The sequence below is a fragment of the Aspergillus sclerotioniger genome (assembly GCF_003184525.1).
Source record: "Aspergillus sclerotioniger CBS 115572 chromosome Unknown BO94scaffold_5, whole genome shotgun sequence".
Taxonomy (NCBI): Eukaryota; Fungi; Ascomycota; class Eurotiomycetes; order Eurotiales; family Aspergillaceae; genus Aspergillus; species Aspergillus sclerotioniger.
In genome coordinates this window covers 226,280-242,591 of record NW_020290995.1, presented here as the reverse complement: position 1 = coordinate 242,591, position 16,312 = coordinate 226,280, and the positions used below count along the sequence as shown (strand labels likewise).

Here is a 16,312-nt window from a genome sequence, read left to right as displayed (position 1 = left end):
TGTGGGGAACTGAGGGGTTGCAGCGACGTCGGCCATTCGTAACGACCGAACTTTGCACTTTGCAGCTTGAAGCATCGTTTGCTTCATCAAACAGGCAATTTTGCCCGAAGCCGGCTGCGAAGATTCGCACTGCTGATTGGAGCCGTCCTTGCGATCAATTATCCGTCCATAACCATGGCCTTATTTGTCTTTCAACTCCTTGAGAGCCTGCAAAGCCAGATCCATTTTCCGGTGCATCTCTCCCATCTCCCGTCGTAAATCCCGTACCTCTTGCGCCAGCGCTTGCGTGATATCGTTGGTATTGACCTCGTAATGCGTCACGGACGGGTTTATGAGGGGACCAGCCGTCGACTGCTGTCTGGGCCGTTTGAGCCGGTCGGCATCTTGCATATTGGGGATATCCGAGGCAGGCCGTTTCTGCATGTTGGGCGTATTCTCGTTTGTCTGCATCCTCAGGAGCTGGTCTTCCATGGCAATCCATTGATCGATTGCGGCAGTCAGGGCGCTGGTGGGCTCCGCCTTGCCTTTCCCGTTGGCAACATCGCGGCGACGCTTCCGACGCTCAATGCTCCGGTCCGTCACGATCTGCTGATAGGACGACGACGAGAAGTTCCGACCGGTTAGCTGGTTCATATACGCGGCCACGTTGTCCCAGAACAGCCCCCGGTTGGGATCGTTCAAGTACATGTCCTTGCGCTCGACACAGCCCTTGAAGAGTATGATCAGTTCATGGTCGAACAGCATCCTCCCCCGACGCCTAGCAACATGTGGGTTCCCGTCGACGAACTCCGACCCCTCGCCATTCTCCTTGTATGGGGTGAGGACCTGCGGGGATTGGGCCTGGTTCGGTTGCGGGTGAGAGGATTGAAACTGAGGGGTCGGGGGTTGTCGCAGCGGGGCTTGTCGCAACTGAGGTGTGTGAACAGGGCTTTGCTGCGGTACCATAGGACGAGTGGGTGTTTGTGTCATGGGCATCGGGTTGGGAGTCTGGGGGCTTTGCGTGCCACCCGCAGGGGCGGAGGCCGCTCCATAGCGAGGTTGGGTGTAATTAGGAAAGGGCACGGAGGCTGAAGAAAGCCGATAGAGGGGCTTCTTCCCGGTCAAATCCATAGTCGCGCGGGGAATCATGATTGCCCAGCGTTCTAGCACGCCCAGCTCGGAAAATTCAAAGGCAGCAGGATCGATGAAAAATGTTCCTGGCCGGCTCCATTGGGCTAGTGGCGGGGAATGGCTCCGATCCGATGTTTAGCTGCTGTAAGCTGCAAGACCTCCGATGAGCTGCAGGCGATGGTCAAACTCGAGCACGCTGCGTCACAGCCATTGCATCATGTCTGCATGGAGGGGTGAGCAGGTGAAGCTATCCAAGAGGAACCAAAGCAGCCCACGCGACGTGTTGCCCAGACAAACAGGCCAAACAGCCCCCCGGTAAATACCGTCCCGTATCAGGGGTCTCCTTACCAGACGCAACCATACCGGCAAACGGTCACCAATCAGCATGCGCGCACCAGCCGAGGGGACTGGACGGAAGAGGGATAGATTAGCAGTCTGGCCGGTCCCTCATTGGCCCCAGCATCCGCCGCCTGCTATCTCCGACCAATGAACACCCCCCAACCAGTCAAGTACGCAGATTCATGACGCAATTGGCCGGCTTCGATCAATCAGCGCATGGCTCGAATCGGCCAATCTCGACGGCCAACTTTTGCGACGGCTCCTTCAGTCGCCTTCGCCTCATCTCGTGCTGCGATCCATCTCTCTCCACTATACTAACTACATACACAGAAGTATACTCAATCCCTCCCCTCTCCCATCCATCCATGCCCTCTGTTCATGCCCTATTTCACCCTTGACCACGACTCGTCCAACTATCCCACCGGCTTAACACGGCACCTGGACACCACCGTCGAAGAATATGTCTTCCCCATCCTCATCGCCCTGGCATGGTGCAATGCCATCGAGCTGGTCATCCTCTGCTTCAACACCTTCCGCCGCTACACGGGCCTCTACTTCTGGAGTCTCCTGATCGCCTCCATCTCCATCATCCCTTTCGGCCTAGGCTACCTCCTCAAAATGTTCGCCATCACCTTCACCCACTACTTCCTGGAGATCGTCATCGTCGACATCGGCTGGGCCGGCATGGTCACCGGCCAATCTCTCGTCCTCTGGTCCCGTCTACATCTCGTCCTCCGGCATAAGAAACTCCTCCGCGCTCTCCTCTACCTCATCATCATCGACGCCGCCCTTCTCCACACCTCCAGCACAGCCCTCGAACTTGCCGTCAACGCCCTCCCGGATTCCCTCACCGTGAATCTGGGCTTCGGGGTCATCGAACGCATTCAACTCGTTTGGTTTTGCATTCAGGAACTTCTCCTCTCGGGGATATATATCCATGAGACTGTCAAGATGTTGCGCATGGACTCCGGGGGGTTGTCGAGGAGTTTGCTGGTGCAGTTGTTGTTGGTGAATATATTGATCATTTTACTGGATTTGTCGGTCGTGGCTATTCAGTATGCGGGGTATTTTACCTTTCAGGTTACCTTCAAGGCGTTGGTTTATAGTATTAAGTTGAAGCTCGAGTATGTGATTTTGGGCAGGTTGGTGGATGTCGCGTATATTAGGACGCAATCGGAGACTCCCAGGTTTCGGTTTTGAGTTGATACCCATATTTTTGTTTCTTTCTTGTTGTATAATATTAATAGATAGATAGATCGATTAGATTCTAGTCTTAGATGTATATAGTCATTTGGTTTCATCAACCCGCCTATTGAAGATGGTGTGAAGATTAATCCTAGAGAAAACTACAATCCGTCCAATTTACACCGCAACACCCTTAGAACCATCACTTCCCCCAAGAAATCCCATAATCCTCAATACCCCTTGAAGATCCCCCTCCCGCGACTCAGCTTTATCCGCATCAACCCAACCCTCAGTAACCCCTCCCTCAAAATCAACCACCCAAAGATCCTCACCATTCGCATCAACTAAAACATTATCTGGCTTCGCATCACCCCAAACAATCCCCGCGGCATGTAACCTCCCTATCATACTCTGAAACTGCTCTATCCACTTCTCCCGAACATGCCAAGGAGTATCATCCATATCTATATCCGCCAAAGTACCACGATGCTCTATATATTCAAGCAAAATGCCCGAAATATTAGTACTATCAGTGTGATCTTCCTGACCTTTCACCAACTCATAAACCCTCGGGACACGTACATCCGATAACCCCATGGATTTAATCCGATCCAAAGCAAGTATCTCACGATCGGCTTGCTCGCTACAATAAGTGGGTTTATAGAATCGGATGGCTCCGGATTCAACCAGGGAGACTTTCTTTGGCCGTCGAGAAAGAAGAACATCCCCATCGCCATCTGCTTCATCCTGTATCAACATGATTTTCGAATCTTCGACATATGGAATCCTGAGTGCTAAAACAGCAGCCGATAAATACGCCTTCGGTGCGAATAACCCTCCTATGGGCTGCGACGACTCAACATAGAACTCCCCATCCACGTGCGCCTTCGGAATAAGGGAATAGGTTTTGATATTGAACCAATCATGAAGAGTTTGCACTCGGGGGATTTCCTCCTCCTTTGAAAATAGGAGTTTCATGACGGGGTGGCATTTGATTGCGATCCAGAAGCAGATGTTTTCCATTGGATCACCGCCCTCGGTAGATTCTTTATCATTCTCCTCTTCAGCGTAGTCCTCGGAGTCCAGCTTTTGTAAAAGAGATAGGTATTGCTCTGTGGCTTGGGGATCATCTTGGATGTTGGTTGTGGAGACTGTGATGTGAAATCGTAGGCCGTAACATAGTATTGTCAATGAGGTAGTGGTGTTAGTGCCGTGGGAGAAGTCGAGGATGTCGTAGGGTGGTAATTCTTCCGTGTTTAGGGGCTGGGCCATAGGCGTAGATTTGAAAGTTGGCTATGTAAAGGAAAGGAGAGAAATGTGAGGACGTATTTGGAAGTGTTGATGGATGAAATGACTTGGTTGTTATACTAAGATAGTAGGTATTTTTTCTCCTTGCATGAAAGAGGACACACGTGAGATGGCGCAGCTAGCCTAGTCACCTGATTTGATGGACTCGAAACCATCATACTAGTAATCCTGTAAAGGTTGTAGAAGGGTAGTACTGTGGTGTTGTATTAAAGAACGTATGTATAATCAAGGGGTCTATATACTATGACTGGCAATCAGTCGGTGTATCGGTCTATCTATCTACTGTTAACTGAGAAGCAAACTATATACCTTGTTCCCTTCTGTGAAGGGCTTGACTTTCTGTCGCTATTTCTAGCGTATTGCGGTGCGGTGCGATTTAGATTGAGGTTGAAGTTGACTGAGGAGCTTACTCCGACCTCGCACTCTTGGTCTTCTTGCTGCGCAGCTTCATCATCAAAAACACCAGTCCGTATGATGTGATGCAGAATAGCGCGGTGATACCGGTCTGATGGAGGTTAGCATTTGATCAATCAGTTCGGAAAAGTGGTCACTCACGTCTCTCCAGGAATAGTACTTCGCGTTCAGGTTAAAGGTCTTTGCGTAGTCTGCGCCCGTCGAGTATTGGCAGAACGAACAGCTGTCGGTGGCATTCGCATTCAGCAGGTAGCCAGTTTGTTCCGAGATAAACTCGGACATGTACTGGCCGCAGGTCTGGCCGGACGGGGGACTGAATTGAACAAACTCCGAGGCCTCGCATTTCACCTTGACGTCCCAGAGGACCTCGCCCAGAAGACCACCGACCAGGTAGGTGAACGGGTCGAGGTAGTACATCCAGTAACGCCAGAAGGGCTGGATGCTAGAGTACGGCACCACGACACCACAGAAACTGATCATGCCGGCGCCGATGAGGATGGGGTTCATAATGGCGGCAAAGTACTCGTTAGGGGCGTAGGCGGCGATGGCCTGTCCGATGGAAGTGTACAGGAACTCGTAGACTTGTTCTGGTCAGCTTTGTTTGGTATTCAGAGGGTAGGAAACTCACAGATCATCTGCAAGTACATATGGCCGGAGATGTACGCGTCAACGGGCAGTCCAGAGGTAAAATACCAGCACGCAAAGTAGAGCGTAGCACAGATGATCAGGTATGGAATTTCCGAGACTGCTTGAGCTCCGATGAAAGCAATCCAGTGGTAAGTTTTGGACTAGGTTTAGTTAGCATCTGTTTGAAGAGGGGTTTGCTCGTGATGCTCACCTTCTTCTCTCGGGTCTCAAAGATATCGCGATTGTGCAAGAAGAACGGCTGCATCTGGTTGATACATCCAGGGGCCACGAAGATGAAGTTGAAGATGGCAAACAACCGAAGCTGAAGCGCGTACGTCCCATCTCCCATCTTCCAGAAGGTGAATCCACTAAACAAGGCCGCAAAAACGTGCAAGATGATCTTGTTCCACATGTAATCCTGACTGGGTCAGCAATGCCTTTTGCAATGGGCTTTGAGACCTACCGGTGATCGCCATATCTGTGTCATGAGGCGTTGCAGCACCGTTTTGAATTGAAACCAAGTTGGGGTTGCAAAGTTGTTCTGGTCTTCCACATGATCCGAGTTCGCTTGACCCTCCTTGTTCAAGGCTTCAAGCTCTTCAATAGCGCGTGCACGCTCCTCAGATCGGCTCCACACATCGACCCAGTCAATAGGCTTCTCGGTGTTGCCTTGGATGACTTCGACAATGTGTTCAGCGGGGTTAACGTCGGGAGGGCAGGGGGCACCATTTTTCGCAAAATATTCCAGAACCTTGTGGGATTCCTCGCCAGCTAATGAATGGGGTTAGATCAGTCGGTACAGCCAGATGTGAAACTCACTTTCTCCAAAGTAGGTCATCTTGCCGCCCCTGGCAAGCAGGACCAGCGCGTCGAAGGCATCAAACAAAACGGCAGAAGGCTGGTGGATAGTGCACTAGGATACATGAGATTATATCATCAAGGGCTACAGGGCATCACTTACCAGCACAGCCTGCCCACTATCGACGAGCTTTCTCAGGAACCGAATAATGTTGTAAGCGGATTGACCGTCCAGGCCCGACGTCGGTTCGTCCAGGAAGAGCAGAGTTGGTTTGGCGACCAACTCGACACCCAGTGTCACTCTCTTTCGCTGTTCGATGCTCAAACCAGCTCCGGGTACTGTCTTGGTCAGTATGGCGCCCTGTTACTTCTGAACCAGCACATACCTCCGATCAGGGCATCTCTGATGTCACTCAGCTCCAAGAGATCAATGATGTGGTCCACATAGGCAATCTTCTCTTCGCGTGGCACGCTGGCGGGCTGACGAAGGAGAGCAGAAAATACCAAGGCTTCTCTCACGGTCGCCGTGCCTTCATGAACATCCATCTGCTCGCAGTAGCCGGTAGTACGCTGGAAGCTAATACCTTGCGGGCGACCATCGATCAGAATGGACCCATAAATCTCACCGCTGTCCTTTCGCTGAGCTAATACATCGAGCAACCTGCGATATTGATCAGCTTGCATCCCTGCGCCGCCCTGGGAATGAACACTCACGTAGTCTTTCCTGCGCCAGAGCACCCCATCAACGCGACCAGGTTACCTGGTTTCACATAGCCAAACACCTGGTCGAGCAACTGCTTCTTTTCGCCGTGGAAAGGAACGTGGTAGTCAAGATGGTTCCATGTGAACGTGGACTGCTTGCCCGTCTGCGCAAGGGCATCGGACTTGGGAGAAACGCTGCTCTCCTCGTCCGCCTTCTTGGTTTTGGCACCCCGCTTGTAGAGAAGAACCGATGATCCGGATTGGCAGTTGCGCAGTTCAAAACCAATTGCAGTCAAAAAGACGAAGAATGACCAAAAGCCGATGATGATACCGAAGCTTCGCCAGATATGGTGATAAGAGTAATGAAACTGCTCCTTGATGTAGGTGGCGCCATCAATGATGCCTTCCGCATTACTTCCCTTGACAGTGCAACCACGGTGAGGAGAGGAGCCGCTGGGGTATCCAGATCCGTATGGAATGTAGTCGGGCGCAATACATTCCAGTTCCAAGCCCACAAACTCGTTGGCCATCAGGGCCTCAAAGGCGTACGCACCGGGGTTCAGGTAAAAGATCCAACGGAACCACACATGCATCTTCTCGAAGGGAATCAAATACCCTGTAACTTCATCAGTATGTTCCAGGGTGGCTAAATTGGGGCAACGTACCTCCATAGACAAAAAAGACAGTTGAGAGAAAGCCAGTCATCTTGGACGCATTACCAAAGTTTTTGCACATCGCACCAATGGCTCGGAACATCTGCATGAAGCATAATGTCTGCACAATGACAATAATCCAGTAAGTGAAGAACCGGCCCGCGTCCATCTGCATCCCAGCCATGAAATATAGGATCAATGAGAAACATGATACCTGAACCAAGACAATGGGAACATCAGTGATCGCATTGGCGATGGCAAAAGCCGTAGGTCGGTAGAAGCCAAATCTTTTTTGCCGGGAAAGAATAGGACGACCCATGAATGATGCGGTCGTTTCGGACATCGTCTCGAGAAGGAAGTACAGAACAGCAAAGAAGAGGGCCCCAGGTCGTAAGAAAATAGAACTGCTGTCTAATTTGAGGTTGTAGAACAAACTACCGCAGACAAGAGCCTGCAAAATAGCAGACACCACCTTGATGATGATGGAGAGCTTATCACCAGCCAAGATCTGGAATTGACTAGAGAGATGTCAGGAGGTTCGCACAGGTCCAGTTTCAAACAACTTACCGAATAGTGCAGCTGACAATCTGATCCCAGAGACCAGCAGTGTAGACACTCTGACTCCGAGGGATATGTTGCTTTCTCTTTTCCATTGCCACCGCAAGCGCCAGGTTTTCCTCTTCGCTAACGAGCTTCTCCGGCGGAACAATGTCATCCATCATCTGGGAGTGGATCACACTCTGGTTGTAACGAGCCTCGAACTCGGCCGGTGTGTTTGGCACTTTCTCCTCCATGCCTGGTGCGACAGTTCGTTCCGTGATCACCGTCACCGAAGTGAGGAAGTCGGCAATGTTGGCTCCTTTGGGGCATACGAATCCCATGTCTTCAAAGTAAGCGCGAGCCAACGCACGCGGGCCATAGTAGGTGACGAGGCCGTCTGCGAGGACTAGGATCTTGTCGAACTCATCGTAGATGCCATTTCCGGCCTGGTACATTGTCGCCACCATCGTCTTCTGGTTCTCATTCGCCTCACGTCGGAGCATACGGGCAAATTCCACAGCAGTTTTGGAATCCAGACCGCGAGTCGGGTTATCCCAGAATTGAACGGGACTCTAACGCTCAATGGTGAGTTAGTTGTCGGCATATGAAGGAATGGGATCATACCTGACCAGCCATAACTTCCGCCAAAGACACACGCTTCCGCTCACCACCGGATACACCGCGGATATACTCATTTCCAACCAATGTCTTCTTCGTGTGGCCGATGCCCAGTGAATCCAAAATGCCATCTCTCTTCTCCTGAACGTAATCCTTCCTGTCCTGAAGATGCTCGGGTCGCTCTCTCGGAACCTTGTTTCGTAGGGCAAATTTCATCGTCCGGTTAACTGTCAATGTCGGGAAGTGCACGTCGTCTTCATTGTTGAACATGATCTGCTGCCGGTACTTTTTTGCCTGTTTGTGGTCCATGCTTCCATACATAGTCTCGCCAACAACTTCATCGAAAGCTTCACGATCATTGGAAATCACGCGGAGAAAAGAAGTACACCCTGATCCTGGGCGTCCCAGAACGAGCAGCTAGATAAAGTCAGCTAATTGCCAATGGTTCCCATTCATTTGGTTTTCCTACCATCTCGCCTGGTCGGAGCTGGCCCGTGACGTCCTTGATGATCGTCTTTGAAATTGTTAGTATTGGTTTCGAACGCTACTACCATTCACGCTTACCCTCTTTGGTCGCTGGCTCTTCTTGAACCACCCCAGAGCCTGCCGTGGATCGGCCACCGACAACAGTGTATCGCCCAGAGCGGCATCGGGGGCAGTGACATTGATGCTCACATTGCGCCATGTGAGTGTCAAGCGCTTCTGAATGGAAGAGTCCCCGGACTCGATGTCCATAGTCTCTGAGGACGAGTTGTCCATTGTGAGCAAGGATCCCACTTGTCGTAACTGCATCATGGGGCAATTAGTATATCCGGCATAGACCTGAGGCCCTAGATAACATACCTATGAACCAGTCCAAGAACTATCAGATTCCACGCGATGGAATAAGCTCAGACACTCAGCTACAAGATCGTCAAGAACCATGGGCGCTCAATCTGTTATATTGCCATTTTCCTCCCTGAGATGTCTAATATTCCCGTGAGTGTCTGAAAACGCGCCCTCCGTAAATCCGTATACCCGTCAAAGCTTTGACCCGTAAATCCGACATGCTCCACTGTCAGACTCAGCATGGCTTTTTATTCGCTGAGATGTCAGGTTGAATCCACTGTAGGAGATTCGTTGAAGCCCTCGGATATAGAAGTGCAGCATCCACGTCAATAGCGGATCGTTCTGCATCGTGCCTGGAAAGATTGTTCGTGATGACTTAAGGTGACCCTGATCTAGCTTGATAATGACCCCTCGGGGCTCCATAGTCTGTATTCCTGTTCGAGCCTTAATCCGGGACTCTCGGCGGATCAAACCATGTGGCGTTCCCGCTGTCTACCTCGCGTCTATCTCCATTCTGTGCGAGTATCGCAGCTCATTCCTATACAGATGAAGTCTCTAAAAGCATGTCCTAAAGCTGATCGGCGGTAATGGGTACGTTGCATCACAATCATTCGGCAGATAAGCTATCTGGGCAAGGCTCAGGCACAGCCTATCTAAGACTCGGATATAGCCAGCTAAGGTGGGTACTTTCGGCATTGATTCAAGCTGTGGAAGTGGAACACATTGAATCCGCCCTACTAATCAAAGCCGGTCTGGACTCTTTGGGCGATCCTATTCTGCGTTTCAAGGCTGCGTCAGTCTCCAGGGTTCCATTTTGGTGTCTCAGGTTCTAAGAGCCTTGACGATGCCATGATTGGCATGGATGAGCCAGTATGTCTGTTGGCAGGGTATGACGACATCCTCTCCCAACAGCATCCATCGGAGTGTATATTGATCAAGAATACCTCTGTTCTTGATGGAACCCATCCCCCTATAACCGATCAGCGATTATCCGTCCCTTCCACGTTCAGACATCCGGTGCAAGGTGATAAATCCGATGCCTCACGAGAATATTTCCTATCTTGGAACTGCGAACATGGCAATGCTGCTGACCACGGTGTACCTGCTGAGCAATCCCCTACACCGAATCTTCGGAATCCAGGTCCCGTATATCCAGAGACTCTCAACAATTCAGCTCGACTGGGTTGGGTATCAGTATGCATGGAAGTCCGATGAGGAGATCGTGGCTCGATCAGGAAGCATAGACAATCTGAATAGCTAGTATCAGTCGCTCGTTAGCAGATGATATTCACGTAGCAGGAGGGCTCTTTGTTGGAGGATTACCTGGGGATTGAACTGTCTTCAGGCCAGCTGGATGAGAGGTGGTGCCATCGAGGGGGAGATGGCGAGGGGACACGTGGGGTCGCGTCGCCCACTCCGGTCACGGGTCTCCGCCTATTAATCCCGGCTGCGCTCTCGCTCTTAGTCTACCTAGATGTTATCTACAACTTTAATACTGGCTTGCACAATAGTGAAGGTCGCTTCTATCAATTTCCACTTGAAGATGTTATATACATTATCTATTTCTATTTCTTCTTTTCTTCCGCCTGTGCTGCCGTATCCACCTCAAGCCTCTGGGCCTGGATCATCTGGTCGATCGCATCCTGTGTTTGCAGATACGTGCTCTTCCCCTGGAAGAACCAGAATCCAACGGCCACCACCAGCATCACCCCAAACACCGCAATGGCATAGTTCATGTCGCTAGGCGACGGATTCGGCGAGCCGGGGAAAAGGAAGAACACCGTTGTGATGGCACAGTAGATGATACTGATCCAGTTGATAGGCGCCCCCCATCGTCCCAGATTGAACTGACTCGGTGGCAGCTTATCGCGCCCAACTACAAGGAGGGCGGCAATCGGAATACCATACGAGATGGTCAAAGCAATAGTGCTGACGCTCAAGATCGCATCGAGCACCGTGTTCGCGAAAAGGTAGAGAATTCCAACCAAAGCGATCCAAAAGCCCTGGAACCACAACGCGCGCGCCGGAACCTTCCACACGGGGTCAATGTGCATGAGATATCCGCTCCAGGGGAGACCGCCATCTCGCGCAAACCCCCAGGTGAGTCGGGAGGCGGTGGTCAAGATACTGATTCCCTGCCCCAGGCCGTTGAAGATGAACAACGCAATCAGTGTGGCACCCCCTTCCAGACCGACCGTCTCCACCATCAACTCCATGAATGGCAGCCCGGTTGGTGAGTTGATGACCTCGTTGACATCCTGGATGCAGAACAGGCACACCACCATGAAGATGAATCCAGTAATCGCACCCATGAGAACAGACAGCCACATGACTCTGGGCGCGTTACGTCGCGGGGCGGGGATTTCCTCGACCATATGAATAACTGCGTCAAAGGCCGTAAGACCGTAAGCGGCCTGAACGAGGCCTGTGAACCACACCACTCCATTATCCCAGCCGGTCTCATTCATCCAGGCTCCGAAGACAAACGACGCGGGTTGGAAGGAGAGGTCTTTCTTTACCCCAACGGAGATGAGCAGGGCGAGGGACAGGATGACGAACAAGCCGGTGAACCAAATTCCGACAAAGTTGTTCAGCCATGGGAGAATCTTTTCCTTCCGACAGCCGATCAGATTGACGACCGTCAACACCAGAACGGTGCCGATGTAGACGACGAATTCCAGCCATCCGGTTCCAGCGCCGCCCCATGAGTTGTTGAACATGACTTTCATTCCCAGCAGGAACTCGGCCATAAAAGCGACTTGGGACGCGGTCAAGGTCCACCAGCCGAACATATTAATCCAGGCACACATATATGAGCAGAAGCGACCCAGCGGGGTGTCCCAGAGTCGAAACACCCAGTACGCCTGACCGAGCGCGGTCGGCATACTGCTGGTGAGCTCTCCCAGGGAAACGGCCACGCACAGGTTGCAGACGGTCACCAGCACGAGACCCCAGAGGATGGCCACGGAGCCGCCATTGGTGAGGCCACTGTCGAGATCCTGGGCAAAAGTTGAGTATGTGCCTGGGGCGCACACGTTAGCTGCCCGTCTTGGCGCCGCGGGTGGATGCAACGCACAGAGCACGAAAAATCCGGCGATCGGGAAAACTAACCTAAGACACAGAACGCAAGAGACAGCATACTCCAGACGTCAAATTTGCGAGTCATGGCCTGGTCATGGCCCATGGCCGCCAGATCGTGAGCATCTTGGACGCTCTGGTCGACCGATTCGATCGGTTTGATCGGCCCGTTATGTTCCACGTCCATCGGCATCCGGAGAGATTGAGTGACAAGGGACAATTCAGCCAAGCGGGAGAGCAACGAGGTCGAGGGGCAAGTCGTGCACCCAATTGCCCATTTTCTGCAGATTCGTCTAACTGCGTTTAAGTGCGTAGGGGAGGGTTCATATATGACCAAGCTATTCGGCTTCCCCTCACCAGACCTGCATGCTTAGTTCCGAAAGGCAAGATGGTTATCAAGAGGAATAATCAAGGCCGCGATCAATTGGTCATGGAACAGATCCCCATGAGTGACAGAGATAGATAAGTTGGCGATAAGTGAAATTTTTTCCCTTGGACGTTGGCTTTTGCGGGGGCTGGGTTTTTTTAGGCTCGGCAGGACTTCCCAAGTGGGGATGGCAACACGTTCACGCTCCCATCGCCGTTCGCATGCATCGTCTCGCTCCCAAGTCATGTCCATCCACACTTTCTCCTCATATACCCATTGCACTGCTACAATGCCAATTGCAGGTGCCACTTGCACTGCTACCAGACCCTTGACGCATTCCAACCGTCGTACCGGACACAATCCCTTCATAATGGTTACACCATCTTTTTCCTCTGCTTTTGTACTGTCAGCTGCAACTATCAATCGGCTGGCTGCACTAAAGTATCCGTCAGGTCGTGATAGCTGGCATGAAATCCGATCCGAGAACATCTTGATTCTTCCGTCATCATTCCCAATCCGGCAGGTCTATGCGGAGGCGATAAGTCTGTCCGGGGCATTGATTGTCGATCGATCCGAACCATTATCGCACCCCGTGATTAGCCCAAGATACAGGATGTGGCGATTTTGGAAGATCCTGGCTTTTGATAGTGTTTACTGAGGATGGTCTCATCACTGCAGCCCCTCGCCCCCAGAGTCCAGCATCACGCCCAGAAATGCAAGGGCGAGAGACAGTTACAGCTCAGCCTGGCGTTCTGTGCAGCGGACTAACCCAAACCTTGTCTCAGCCGACATCCGATCCAAGGCAGGGACGGAATGCGGGGTCAGCAGCCGGCGGCTGGCTGCCGATCGAAGTGTCATACATTGGATGGATAGGCAGCCGTGGCGAATAGCCGACAACGGAAGTGTGTTCTGGATGGTAGCATGCGCCGAAGCACACTTGGGTGTTGGTGTGATAGGCCAACAGCACCGAGATGCATGATAGCTGCTGATAAGGTGTCCTTTAGCGTCTGACAAACCAACGCAAAAGCATTAACCGCATGTGGCCAGCTGAATCCTTTTGAAAATTGCAATATGCCATTGACTTGGGTTACATATAGGGGCATGCCCAAAAGTGCAATAACAGAACGTGCAACCATAAAACTACCTGACAGATGTTGATCCCGATAATATCGGAACGTTCCGTGGCTCGATGAATGGCTGCAGACTTGCTTCGGGTCATAACAATATACGATATGATATCCATGCGAAACAGTGGCCTGAATCAGCTATCGTTCATGTTGTAGCAAGTCGAATGCGCAGGCTGGAGCTAACAGGCTGGAACTAACCTTTCTTGTTTAGCCTAGCAATTGACAGCATCTGGACAGCCGATCACTCCGACCATGTACGTACAAGTCAATGAAGACAGTGGCAGCTGAATCCTCAGCATGAAGTATGTCGACACGACTGCGGCTGGACCCTCAGATCCAATCATGTTTTATATCCATTGTCACTCTCACTTGGACAATGAATCCTCACCGTAACAGCGCATGCGCCAACGGGAATGTCCAACAATACGATAGATAGACTTCAGTCTATCCTCGAAATCGCAATATATCATCAAGTTGATATATCGATCAACAATGCCAAGACTGAATACGAGACGGCATCTCGCTGCCTGAACACGAGAGCGGCAGCAGGTCCATTCATATATGTGTCGCCTCCAGAGACATCTTTTCGTTCCATCTCTACATCTGATTCTGTTTCTGTTTCTCGACCTTGTCGACAAAATGCTACTCAAGCGCCCTGTTTCTCTCATTTTGGCGACAGCTACACTCTACGGACAATGTACCGCCACGTCTAATAAATCACCTGCCCTCGTCCAACGGGTCTCACCACTAGAAGGAGGCGTACTCGAAAAGAGAGACACATGCTCGGATGGGTCTCGGTGCATCGTAGGGCACTGCTGTGGTGACGGTTGCGCTTATAACTGTTGCGCTCTAGATCAGGGAGGGGGTGTGTCAGGAGACTTACGTCCCGACCCTCAATATGTTGACTAACACGTAATTGTGGGATGTGGACTCGCCGAAAGGTGCGAATATGATGGAAATGTCTTCATCGGCTGTTGTGACAACTTTGTCGGGTTCGTTTAATTGCTACGGTTTTCCGGGCTTCCTTGACATGGACTAATTACTTGCAGTGGTTGCACTGGCGAAGCAACCCGGATTACTATCCACACGCCATATATCACGGTTGCCGAGACCACTGGCAGTGTGACTGTCCCAGCCATTACGACGTCTGAGCCAGAGATTATAACTTCGAGCTCGTCAAGTGCATCACGGACAGCTGTGTCTTCAAGTGAGACTGGGCTTACCACTTCATCTGACATGTCCGTATCTACATCATCTACCTCATCAACCTCTGCTTCTTCTTCTACCACCAACCCATCAAGCTCATCTGCATCAGCGACATCCATCTCCAGGAACACTGAAACCGCAAGCACGAGTGCCATTCAGACTTTGTCCGCGAATAGCGCTCCCGAGATGACTACTCTTGATACGAGCTGGCTTGTTGCACTGGGGGCATTGTTATTCTACTGAAATCAAATGGCGTGTTGATAAAAAGTAGCATCTTCTGCAAGCAGTGGGCTATGCGACAAGTCCCTGGCTTTTCTTGCTGTCAGCTAGTCCCAACAACCCTGATATCAGAATTTCATACCTAACGTCAATGAGAGCTTAGCATCTGTACTCACAAAATTCAACACCCATTAATCCCCCCTCGCCACGTCAACCCCCTCCCTACAACTACAAAAAATGCAACCATATAAGTTATGACATCCATCCTACCCCAATTAAAAACCCCAAGATCCTCCTCCTTCCCCCTTCACCAACTCATAGAATAACCCCCTCCCTCCTAACATCTAAACCCCGACATAATACACTATATCTATCTCAACAACCACAAGAATCGCAATCTCTTCCACATCCATCCATCCACCGACCTTCTTTATTGATATTTTTCCAACCACATCATCCATATTCATATATCTATTAGATGATCTCGCATTCATTCCCCATGGTCACACACACATATATAGGTATATTGAGCGCACTTCTTCACCACTTCAGAACGCAATAAAGATAGTGTTCCAGGCATGAAAGTTCGCATATAATTCGAGAGAATTCGATCGCTGGTTCATTCATCATGAGATTGGTGATATTCATGCTAAATAAGTATTTCCTATCTGAGAATAGAATTGAGTATTCAGGTTGGCTTTGATAATGTGAGTTGATGTTGATGGTGATTGTACTCGTAAAAAGGAGAAGGGAAAGGAAGGGGGTAGCGGGGGGTGGTTCAACCAATTCACCGACTAGCTTATTTGGGGTTAGTGCGACGGGTTGATGTACCCTCGTACTCGTAAACATTTACCTAGATATGTACGGAGTTAGAATGTCTTTGTTTTCAGTTGGGAAAATTAGATCGGAGTGTATGATACCTTGATTATTATTATTATGATTTGTCTTCTGCGATCAAACTCATACACTCATACTCATGATCAGGTTTTAGCAGAATTGAAGGGTAATAGTAGGCAAAGTGGTGATGGTACGTTTATCCGCTGACGGTAAATATATATTTCTGTAGGTGCAGTAACGACTAGTAGTATATAAATTGCAGAAATCTGATTTCCACATACTACTACTAGGGATCATATTATCACAAAATTGAACAATGATATCTGATAGAGCTGGTAATGGTTACTATTGATTGC

The 16,312-nt window shown here is 50.6% G+C and overlaps 7 protein-coding genes across 7 annotated transcripts; 3 read left to right on the top strand and 4 right to left on the bottom strand.

Moving 5' to 3' along the window:
- Positions 1-180: 180 nt before the first annotated feature.
- BO94DRAFT_459017 (uncharacterized protein) lies at positions 181-1,128 on the bottom strand (the record flags this gene model as incomplete). The annotated part of the gene is made up of 2 exons (XM_025607820.1): positions 181-870; positions 925-1,128. 2 exons carry the CDS (start codon positions 1,126-1,128, stop codon positions 181-183), a joined length of 894 nt encoding a protein of 297 aa, XP_025470698.1.
- A 610-nt stretch (positions 1,129-1,738) lies between these two features.
- On the top strand, positions 1,739-2,779 carry BO94DRAFT_531923 (uncharacterized protein). The gene has a single exon (XM_025611008.1). The coding sequence runs from the start codon at positions 1,828-1,830 to the stop codon at positions 2,647-2,649; it is 822 nt and encodes a 273-aa protein (XP_025470697.1). The 5' UTR covers positions 1,739-1,827; the 3' UTR covers positions 2,650-2,779.
- A 32-nt stretch (positions 2,780-2,811) lies between these two features.
- Positions 2,812-3,976, bottom strand: BO94DRAFT_509921 (uncharacterized protein; the record flags this gene model as incomplete). Its single annotated transcript, XM_025609716.1, has 2 exons — positions 3,616-3,976; positions 2,812-3,453 (listed from the first exon to the last, which is right to left on the bottom strand). The coding sequence occupies exons 1-2, from the start codon at positions 3,904-3,906 to the stop codon at positions 2,812-2,814; spliced, it is 933 nt and encodes a 310-aa protein (XP_025470696.1). The 5' UTR covers positions 3,907-3,976.
- Positions 3,977-4,348: 372 nt separating this feature from the next.
- On the bottom strand, positions 4,349-9,053 carry BO94DRAFT_459109 (putative ABC multidrug transporter; the record flags this gene model as incomplete). Its single annotated transcript, XM_025607825.1, has 14 exons — positions 4,349-4,447; positions 4,498-4,937; positions 4,985-5,144; positions 5,195-5,401; positions 5,447-5,754; positions 5,803-5,896; positions 5,945-6,120; positions 6,168-6,442; positions 6,496-7,099; positions 7,149-7,654; positions 7,704-8,248; positions 8,301-8,711; positions 8,764-8,808; positions 8,859-9,053. 14 exons carry the CDS (start codon positions 9,051-9,053, stop codon positions 4,349-4,351), a joined length of 4,065 nt encoding a protein of 1,354 aa, XP_025470695.1.
- Positions 9,054-10,687: 1,634 nt separating this feature from the next.
- On the bottom strand, positions 10,688-12,393 carry BO94DRAFT_543212 (putative amino acid permease family protein; the record flags this gene model as incomplete). Its single annotated transcript, XM_025613128.1, has 2 exons — positions 10,688-12,144; positions 12,234-12,393. The coding sequence occupies 2 exons, from the start codon at positions 12,391-12,393 to the stop codon at positions 10,688-10,690; spliced, it is 1,617 nt and encodes a 538-aa protein (XP_025470694.1).
- Positions 12,394-12,631: 238 nt separating this feature from the next.
- BO94DRAFT_314354 (uncharacterized protein) lies at positions 12,632-13,440 on the top strand. The gene has a single exon (XM_025606848.1). The coding sequence runs from the start codon at positions 12,755-12,757 to the stop codon at positions 13,223-13,225; it is 471 nt and encodes a 156-aa protein (XP_025470693.1). The 5' UTR covers positions 12,632-12,754; the 3' UTR covers positions 13,226-13,440.
- An 815-nt stretch (positions 13,441-14,255) lies between these two features.
- BO94DRAFT_543211 (putative GPI anchored protein) lies at positions 14,256-15,143 on the top strand (the record flags this gene model as incomplete). The annotated part of the gene is made up of 3 exons (XM_025613127.1): positions 14,256-14,491; positions 14,548-14,559; positions 14,744-15,143. 3 exons carry the CDS (start codon positions 14,256-14,258, stop codon positions 15,141-15,143), a joined length of 648 nt encoding a protein of 215 aa, XP_025470692.1.
- Between the last annotated feature and the right edge of the window lie 1,169 nt (positions 15,144-16,312).